The sequence below is a fragment of the Euprymna scolopes genome, chromosome 29, assembly GCF_053919585.1.
Source record: "Euprymna scolopes isolate OS-2025 chromosome 29, ASM5391958v1, whole genome shotgun sequence".
NCBI lineage: Eukaryota > Metazoa > Mollusca > Cephalopoda > Sepiida > Sepiolidae > Euprymna > Euprymna scolopes.
Window position 1 is genome coordinate 79,784,846 of NC_136510.1, and position 10,375 is coordinate 79,795,220.

The window sequence follows — 10,375 nt, forward strand, 5'->3', positions numbered from 1 at the left end:
ATAAAAATTGCTTACAGAGGTTTTAGTTAGATGAGTTTTTGTTGTGGATGTTTTACAGGAATGAGGGCTATAGATTGGAGTTCAGTCGAGCAACTATCATGAAAATAATGATGGTGGAGAACTATTGACATCTTTTCTGTGAGAAAGAGACTGCGGGGCAAAGAAGAGGACATTTTCCACTCAATTTCAAAGTCGATTTTCTACTCTGTCATGGCAGGAAACAGTGCTGTGGGCAGCATCTCCCCAGATGTGACAGCAGTACTCCGTGTTAGGACATATTTGATTCGTATACAGATAGAGGATTTTGCCATGTGTGAATTCTTTAGTATATAACTGCTTGATTTTTATAAGGGACAACAAAGTACGTTTCTGTAAAAATCTATAGATACAAATCTATATATCTATAAAAGTGAAATTGTTTGTCTGTTTGTGTCTACATTTCCCTACCAAACTACTTTGTCAATTTTCAGTCTCCAGACTCGAAATTTGACATAAAGTGTATTTGGGAAAATCCTTTTAATCAGTTTTTGGCCAGAAATTTGGCTGTCAAGGGGTCAAAGTTCAACGATTTGATCTTTGAAAACTCTACCAAACTCCTCTGCCAATTTTGGGGCTAAACACTTGAAATTTTAAATGTAGATTACTTGGACATGGATCAAACTTTTAATTTGATTTGAGCCCAAAACAATAAATGTTAAGTGGTAAAAGTTTTTTTTTTTTTAATTTGACCTCTGTGGTCTCTATTAAATTACTCAACCAATTTTTGGTCTAAATATTTGAAATTTTACATAAAGTGTATTCAGACATAGGTCAATTTTTTTAATCGGTTTTTGGCCGAAAATTTGGCTGCCAAGGAGTCAGAGTTCAAAAGATTTTACCTTTGTGGTCTCTAGCAAACTATTCAGCCAATTTTGGGTCTAAACATTTGAAATTTTACATAAAGAGTATTCAGACATGTAGCAAACTTTTTAATCAGTTTTTGGGCGAAAATTTAGCTGCCAAGAGGTCAAAGTTGAAAGAATTGACCTTTGCAGACTCTACCAAACTCCTCTGCCAATTTTGAGTCTAAACATTTGAAATTTTAGGTGTAGGTTACCTGGACATGAGTCAAACTTAATATATATATATACATACATATGCACATAAAGTTATGAACACTACATAGGGCCCGAGCAAAGCGAGGCTGAACTGCTAGTTATTCAATAAAAAAAATATTTTCAAATAAATTATACATTTGATTGTATTTTGTTTTTAATTTTTGTTAATAAATATAGCTGATTTACTTTAATATATAAATGGCTAATAGAAGCACCTGGCATAAGTGTTGCAATTTTGAAGAGAAGAGATAGTGCAAATGGTTGCTCTAGAGAAATTCTCTAAAACATTGGTGTTGCATACTGGTGTGTGTATATATGTGTCAGGTTGTATAGCGTCTATGTAGTTGTATTCATGTAAATGTTTCTCGATGTATGCATAATTGATGTGTCGTCTAGTGTTCATGTAATTGTATAATGTTTATTTATGTGTGTGTGTTACACATATTCAATACAGTTCACCAAATGGAACAATAACATAGCAGGAAAATTCTTTAACAAAGAGATTAATAGCATCTTTGCTTGGTACCAGTCAAGTCACATGTCACATTATTTTATAGTCTCCCTCTCTCCTGTTGGATGGCATCTAAAATGAAGATATCTTCCTCTGAATGGAAACACCAAAACACCAAGTTATAGTTTACAGATCTTTATTTCCATGATGTTCCGTGTCTCAGAGTTTGTAAACTTCTCTAGAGTTCTTACATACATCTATTAGTTGGTCTACTGGATGCTTCCATGAACTGCAGGGACAGAATCTCCTTCTGTTCACTAAGGCACTCAGACTCTTGCAAAAACTGTTTTACATGACTATATCATTTATCGTTTCTTTGTGTTCTGCATAATCTGTACATATGCACACACACACATACACACACACATACACACACGCACAATAACGTTATTATTTCAGCACGATCCATCGCCATACAATTGAATGCAATCTTAAATAAAGCCAGGGTAAAATTTCAACATTAAATGTTTTATATTTGTTTGATTAAAATTCACACCTAAACTACTTGACCAATCATTATCAATTTGGGAGCACAGCTGCTACGTGCAGGGGGCGAGGGAGGAGGGGTCTATAAAACGTTCCCCTCTGTGAAAAAAACGTGAAAGCCTTTTACCCTATTCCTTCATTTTAAAATAAACACTTTATTTTGTTTACTTTTATGACTCCGGACAATGCTGGGTAGCCCTGCTAATATTTTAATCACACAAATTACATGCTAAAATATTACTCAGTTATTGGGATAAAAAAAAAACCTTCTGCTTTAATTATTCTAATTAGCTGAATTTCAAATTAACTCAAAGTAATTCATCTCTTACTAGGCTTATATCTGTCACTCTCTCTTTGTATGTTGTTTGAACTCCTGTTGTTATGTATGGCATCTCTTCTTCATTCTCACTCTTTCTTACTCTTACTCTCTCTCTCTCACTCTCACTCTATTACTCTCTCACTCTATTACTCTCTCTCTCTCTCTCACTCTGTTGCTTTTTCTCTCTCTATAGCACCCTCTCACTCTCTCTCTCTCTCTCTCTGTTTCTCACTCTCTCTGTTTCTCACTCACTCTCTCTGTTGCACTTTCTCTCTTTCTCTCTCTCTTTCTCTCTCTCTCTGTTTCTCACTCTCTCACTCTCTGTTGCACTCTCTCACTCTCTGTTGCAATCTCTCTCAATCTCTCTCTGTTGCAATCTCTCTCAATCTCTCTCTGTTGCAATCTCTCTCACTCTCTCTCTGTTGCAATCTCTCTCACTCTCTCTCTCTGTTGCAATCTCTCTCACTCTCTCTCTGTTGCAATCTCTCTCACTCTCTCTCTGTTGCAATCTCTCTCACTCTCTCTCTCTGTTGCAGTCTCTCTCACTCTCTCTCTGTTGCAGTCTCTCACTCTCTGTTGCACTCTCTCTCTCACTATCTCTTTGTTGCTCTCTCTCTCTCTCTCTCTCTCTCTCTCTCTCTCTCTCTCTCTCTCTCTCTCTCTCTCTCTGTTGCACTCTCTCTCTCTCTCTCTCTGTTGCACTCTCTCTCTCTCTCTCTGTTGCACTCTCTCTCTCTCTCTGTTGCACTCTCTCTCTCTCTCTGTTGCACTCTCTCTCTCTCTCTGTTGCACTCTCTCTCTCTCTCTCTGTTGCACTCTCTCTCTCTGTTGCACTCTCTCTCTCTCTTGCACTCTCTCTCTCTGTTGCACTCTCTCTCTCTCTCTGTTGCACTCTCTCTCTCTCTCTCTTGCACTCTCTCTCTCTTGCACTCTCTCTCTCTCTTGCACTCTCTCTCTCTTGCACTCTCTCTCTCTCTTGCACTCTCTCTCTCTCTTGCACTCTCTCTCTCTTGCACACTCTCTCTCTCTTGCACTTTCTCTCTCTCTTGCACTTTCTCTCTCTCTTGCACTTTCTCTCCCTCTTGCACTTTCTCTCCCTCTTGCACTTTCTCTCCCTCTTGCACTTTCTCTCCCTCTTGCACTTTCTCTCTCTCTCTCTCTCTGTTGCACTTTCTCTCTCTCTCTGTTGCACTTTTCTCTCTCTCTGTTGCACTCTCTCTCTCTGTTGCACTCTCTCTCTCTGTTGCACTCTCTCTCTCTCTCTGTTGCACTCTCTCTCTCTCTGTTGCACTCTCTCTCTCTCTGTTGCACTCTCTCTCTCTCTCTGTTGCACTCTCTCTCTCTCTGTTGCACTCTCTCTCTCTCTGTTGCACTCTCTCTCTCTCTCTGTTGCACTCTCTCTCTCTCTGTTGCACTCTCTCTCTCTGTTGCACTCTCTCTCTCTCTCTGTTGCACTCTCTCTCTCTCTTGCACTCTCTCTCTCTGTTGCACTCTCTCTCTCTGTTGCACTCTCTCTCTCTGTTGCACTCTCTCTCTCTGTTGCACTCTCTCTCTCTCTGTTGCACTCTCTCTCTCTCTGTTGCACTCTCTCTCTGTTGCACTCTCTCTCTCTGTTGCACTCTCTCTCTGTTGCACTCTCTCTCTCTCTGTTGCACTTTCTCTCTCTCTCTCTCTCTCTCTCTCTCTCTCTCTCTCTCTCTCTGTTGCACTTTTTCTCTCTCTCTGTTGCACTTTTTCTCTCTCTGTTGCACTTTTTCTCTCTTTGTTGCACTTTTTCTCTCTCTGTTTCACTTTCTCTCTCTGTTTCACTTTCTCTCTCTCTCTCTGTTTCACTTTCTCTCTCTCTGTTTCACTTTCTCTCTCTCTCTGTTTCACTTTCTCTCTCTCTCTGTTTCACTTTCTCTCTCTCTCTGTTTCACTTTCTCTCTCTCTCTGTTTCACTTTCTCTCTCTCTCTGTTTCACTTTCTCTCTCTCTCTGTTTCACTTTCTCTCTCTCTCTGTTTCACTCTCTCTCTCTCTCTGTTTCACTCTCTCTCTCTCTCTGTTTCACTCTCTCTCTCTCTCTCTGTTTCACCTCTCTCTCTCTCTCTCTCTCTCTGTTTCTCACTCTCTCTCTCTCTCTCTCTCTGTTTCACTCTCTCTCTCTCTCTCTCTTCTCTCTCTCTCTCTCTCTCTCTCTCTCTCTCTCTCTCTGTTTCACTCTCTCTCTCTGTTTCACTCTCTCTCTCTGTTTCACTCTCTCTCTCTGTTTCACTCTCTCTCTCTGTCTCACTCTCTCTCTCTCTCTCTCTCTCTCTGTCTCACTCTCTCTCTCTCTCTGTTGCACTTTTCCTTTTTTTCTTTTCCTTTTTTTCTTTTCCTTTTTTTCTTTTCCTTTTTTTCTTTTCCTTTTTTTCTTTTCCTTTTTTTCTTTTCCTTTTTTTCTTTTCTCTTCTCTCTCTCTCCTTTACTTTTTCTTTTTTTCTTTTCTCTTCTCTCTCTCTCCTTTACTTTTTCTTTTTTTCTTTTCTCTTCTCTCTCTCTCTTTTACTTTTTCTTTTTTTCTTTTCTCTTCTCTCTCTCTCTCCTTTCACTTTTTCTTTTTTTTCTTTTCTCTTCTCTCTCTCTCTCTCCTTTCACTTTTTCTTTTTTTCTTTTCTCTTCTCTCTCTGTATGCTAATTAACAGTTGAGCCTAATAAAGAAGAAAAAGAATCAAAATATTGAAATAGTCTGATAAACAAAAGGGAATGTTATCAAAAGTAGTAATACTATTTAATCGGTAGCTGTACAGAGAAAGGATGAGGAAGTGATAAATTGCACAGAAAGAAATTAATTTTGCCTTTTTTTTTTCTTAAAATTTAACTGGCTTTGCAAACTCACTTGTATCTGATTAAAAAAATCTAACCTGAGATCAATGTGTGACTCGACAGCTTAGATGTTTTGTCTTTCTTGTGCAGTATAATTTTGAAAATGAACATTTGTAATTGACTATGATTTTTTTTTTTTTTTTTTGCAGAAGTCAGTGTCTGGACCAGTGTGAAAGTTGCCTTGCAGAGTTCAAACCCCAAACGATGAGCAAATGCTAAAGAGAATCTTTTATTTGGTTGTCTTACTATCCAATTGGTCACAGCTTGGGAAAAAAACAGAAAAAGAGAGGGGAAGGGAGAATTCTATTGATCTGTTCATTTCATTCATTTTATGTAAACATTTTGACATCAGCTTTCATGAGTTTAATACAAAGTGGATTCTAACAGATATAAAAAACATTAAGATATTCAACCTAAAAACATTTAAACGACCAAGATTTGCAATTCATCATAATTTCATTGTGATTAGAATTATATGAAAATAATTAGGTTTATAATTTTATCTCTTTTTTTAAAGATGACACCTAAGAGTATTGTAAAAGAGCTAAAACTACAAATAAATATATGCATATGTATATACCTTATATTTCGGCATATAAGGCGACCGTCAGATAAGACGAGGTACAAAATTGGAGCAAATTTTAATAAATTTATCATATATTGGTTGTATAAGACAACTGCTAAATCACAAAACTGTTTTAATCTAGGCTACAGATTGCAACACCCGATATCTTATAAAATATTGGTTTTTAAAGATGATTTTTTAACTTTAAGGGTTGTCTTATATGCCAAAATATACAGTATATATACATGAAAGGGCTGTTTTTGAGGGATATGTCAATGCAGTTTGTGGAAACAGTTTATGTAGTAAAAAAAATGATGATAATATTGAAGAAATTTCGATGATTTTCAGTTATACATTATAATTATATTAAATAAATCTTAGGCTCTATTTGATATTAAGCATTATTATACAAAAACAATAAGATTCATTGGATTGTTTATACAACTTATATGAATGAAATATATATACAGGGTGTCCACAAAGTCTGGCTACATTATGTAGCCAGACTTTGTGGAAGTATCCTGTATATTATGTAGCCAGACTTTGTGGGCACCCTGTATGTATGTATGTATATATATATATATATATATATATATATATATATATATATATATATATATATATATATATATATATATATATATATATATATAATATATATATATAGGATGCTTCCACAAAGACTGACTACACAATGTAGCCAGACTTTGTGGACACCCTGTGTGTGTGTGTGTGTAACACGAAAATGAATTTCTTGAAATTGGTAGAATGCTGAATTAAGACAAACCCTATGCACACACGGACCCAATATTCTTTCAGATAGAACTTACATAAATAGAAATTCGGCATATTTTAACACTTTACTCCAGTTTCAAGAATATCAGAAATGTATTAATATTTTTTTATGAGTTTGTGTTCAACTATAAAAAAAAAACATTAAGAATATCATTTCTGCATTTCTGAGAACATGGTGTCCTGTAAAATTGAATTTACCATATATTTGCGTTATTATCATATTATTATTTCATGTATCTACATAATCTGACAGATCCTTATGAGGATGAAACATGGAAAATTCTGTGTAGCTTAAGTGCCATATATATTTTCAAAACTTATTAAAATTACAAAGATGAATATTATATTTCTATTAAAACCTATTGAGATAATAGAAAGCTCGCTATACTAGATAGAGTAATTAAAAAAACTTAATGATGAAAATAAATTATAATATTTATCAATCTATCAAAAATTCATACAAAGAATTAAAATAAAGAAAAATCCTTCAGTCATTTTTTTTTTTTTTTTTTTTTTTTTTTTTTTTTTTTTTTGCTGGAATTTTTGATGGATTAATAAATATTGTAATTTATTCAATTTTTATTTTCAGCAAATTTATATATATATATATATATATATAATTGTTTGTCACTATTGAACTCACCCGGTGACTCAGTTTTGTACTGAAGCACTCATCAGAAATAGGTTTGAAAGTATACAAACATTTTGCTTATATAAGCAACCAGAAAAATAAAATTATTAATGCAGTTCTCCATACAAGCACAAACCACTTTTATTATTGGGATTTAAAACAACAATTTGTGTAGAGGTCCCTAGATGTTGAAAAATTTCTACTCAAATGGTTTCTTTCCTTGGACTGTTTGCTTTTGCAAGTCTCTCCCTGTTTCTTGACTGTACCAACATGCATGGGAACAAACATATTAATGCCCAACTCCCCGCTTAAGATGACCCTCTATAAATATAGCCCCTAATCACAGTAGCCCCTCAGTAGCAATGTATTTTGTTTGGAAGGGAATAAAAAAAATTTTTTTAACTTTTTTAAGTGTTCAATTACTTAAACAATATACAGGATAATCATGTTGACATATTAGATCACTGAAGTAAAGCAACATTGAGCCTGGATAGTATTAGATGGATGACCATTTTAGAACACTAAGTGCTGTATGTAGAAGAATGTCAACACCTATGTAAGAACTACAAAAACCCAACATTATCTCCCCTGAATGCGATATACATGCAAGTGGGGACTACTTGTGTATTTGATACTTCCTTAAAACTACCTCCCTTGAAAGAAACCGATTCAACCGACCTAGAGTGAATGCTGCTGGAACGACTTGTAACTGTGTGATCTGTACAATAAAGAGAAGAAAAAGGAAATGGCAGACCAATTTGTTGAATTCATAAAAATTAATAGACTAATTAAAAAAGAAAATTAGTTTGATTAAATTAAATTAGTTTGAAAATGTTTAATAGCATGTTGAGATTCCTCCTTTTTTTTCTCTCTTTATTCTCTGTATCAATAAAACTATCAGATGTGTGTGTACGTGTTTCTCGCCAATATGTGACTTTGCTAAATATGCATTGGATTATTTTTTCATTCATTTACGATTAATTGAATTCAGTATTTATTGAAATCCAAGATAAAATAAGGGAAAACTGAAACTATTTTTTTCAAATCCTATTAAAAAGAAAATTGCAAACGTAAATATATTTTTAATTATTTTTCTCTAACCCCTAACTGGCAACATGTCTCTACCAGAGCAATGCCTGCTGTATGTGTATGTGTATTATATATTAATAATTATTCATACCTTCGTTACACTGGCATGACAATGTTTCAATCTGTAGTTATCAATAACTAAGATCTCTTCAGGCGAAAAGTTTTTTTTCATGTAGATGTTCATTTTGCAATATAAATATCTAAACGAAAAGCCAGATTTTTCGCCTATGAATATCTTAGCTGTTTATAACTACAGATCGAAACATTGTCATGCCAGCGTACTGAAGCTTGTACATGTCTGCATGAATAATTATTAATATAAATAGATCTATTTATCATTGAGCACTATTGTATAACCCGGTGGAAAATTCTCTGAATTTTTATCCTACGCATACATTGTTAATCTGAACTACTAATATATATATAGTCATCCACATACAGTATATCACAGCTCATCAGTGCAGCTAGACAGGCAACTACCTCAAGCCAGAATTGAAACCCAACCGCCTGTATGACAGTTAAGGCTTCGAACCATTATGTTATTCAGTAGTTGCTGTGCGAGTAGTGAATTAACGATGTTTTGACATCATCTGAATACCTAAACTCGATTTGTTTACACAAAGAGCATCACTTAATATGCTAATGATACATCGTGTTTCATTTCCCAATATGCTCAACTCAAGATAAGGAGCATAAACAAAAATATATGAATTTTCAGAGCATAATTTAATACTGCTGATTAGTGTCAACTCAAACGTCAACACTTATAATGTCAAACGCATTTTTTATTCTATTGAATTAATGTACAATTCAAATAATTGAATAGAAAATTTCAATCTTGGTTTCACAACTATATAATTTCTGATCATTTGTTTAAAAAAAAAAATCTCTTAAACAAATAATCAGAACTCATATCTCGTAAACATAAAAAAAATTCTCACTTTGCCACCTAAAAGTTAATGATTAGAAAGTGCAAAATGAATTCAAAATAAATAATAAAGAAAATAAATGGCGATATAGAAGCAATAAATCATTAAAAAAACAAGTTAATAAAATATACAAAAAGTAAATTAATATATTCAGAAAAAAAATGGTACATTTTTACTATTTGTAAAATATCAAAACAGATATTACAATTTTTCCTTTTTTTTTCTTCTTTTCCTTTCGTCTTTCTTTTTTCTGTTTTTTTTTTTTCCTCTCTTTCTTTAGAGAAAATAAAAATTATCAAACAGGTTAACCTCATGACAAAATGGAGCATTCAATGATGAAATAAACAGGTCGTTTCTCAAAATTTCATTCATTTTTATAAAATGATGTCAATTAGAAAATAAACATGTTTTATAAATAAATTTTTTTAAATAAAAAAAAAAATATTTTAATTTAACATTGTGCTGATACCTGTACTGGCCGACATTGTAATAATTTTTTTTTTTTTACTAACAAATATATATTCCAGAATTATAACAGCGTTTTGGAAATATATATATATATATATATATATATATATATATATATATAATATTTTTATTTATATAGACAAATATTACATAGTCACTACACTGAACATGCTAATGTTTCGGATAAATTGATTTGCAAGAAACCAAAAGTCACTTGTCAGGCAACGTAAAAAAAAGTTTATTTGCTACCGAAGACATCTGGTTCAAAAACTTTTCTTGCGAACCAATTTTTCTGAAACATTAACATGTTCAGAGTGTAGTGACTATGTAATATTTGTCTATATAAATAAAAAATATATTTTGCTCTTTTTTATTGAGCACTCCTAATAACAGCATTTTAATTCATGAGTTTTCCCTCTTGAATACCTTTAACTTGGTGTAACCTTTTTTTTATATTTTTTCAGGTGAAGTTCTCAGAAATCAAGGGGCCTCTTGTTGGGGCTAACCCTTGATCCCTATAAGAGATACATAAATATTTGAACACTCCATTAAAGTTCTCCTTTAGCGCAGCATTTTGAGTTAGTTAAGAACATAAATTTTATTCTCCCCAATTAATCAGTTAATTATGTTATAGTAC

At 33.5% G+C, this 10,375-nt stretch overlaps 1 protein-coding gene across 5 annotated transcripts in view; it reads left to right on the forward strand.

Annotated features, from left to right (window-relative positions):
* Positions 1 to 6,213, forward strand: part of LOC145252742 (prestin-like) — a 402,460-nt gene extending 396,247 nt beyond the window's left edge. For all 5 annotated transcript variants that reach the window (XM_080112612.1, XM_080112611.1, XM_080112613.1 and 2 more), the window contains one exon: positions 5,411 to 6,213. In XM_080112612.1, the coding sequence (XP_079968738.1) occupies positions 5,411 to 5,434 (24 nt within the window). In that variant the 3' untranslated portion in view covers positions 5,435 to 6,213. The remainder of the gene's footprint in view (positions 1 to 5,410) is intronic.
* Positions 6,214 to 10,375: the final 4,162 nt, after the last annotated feature.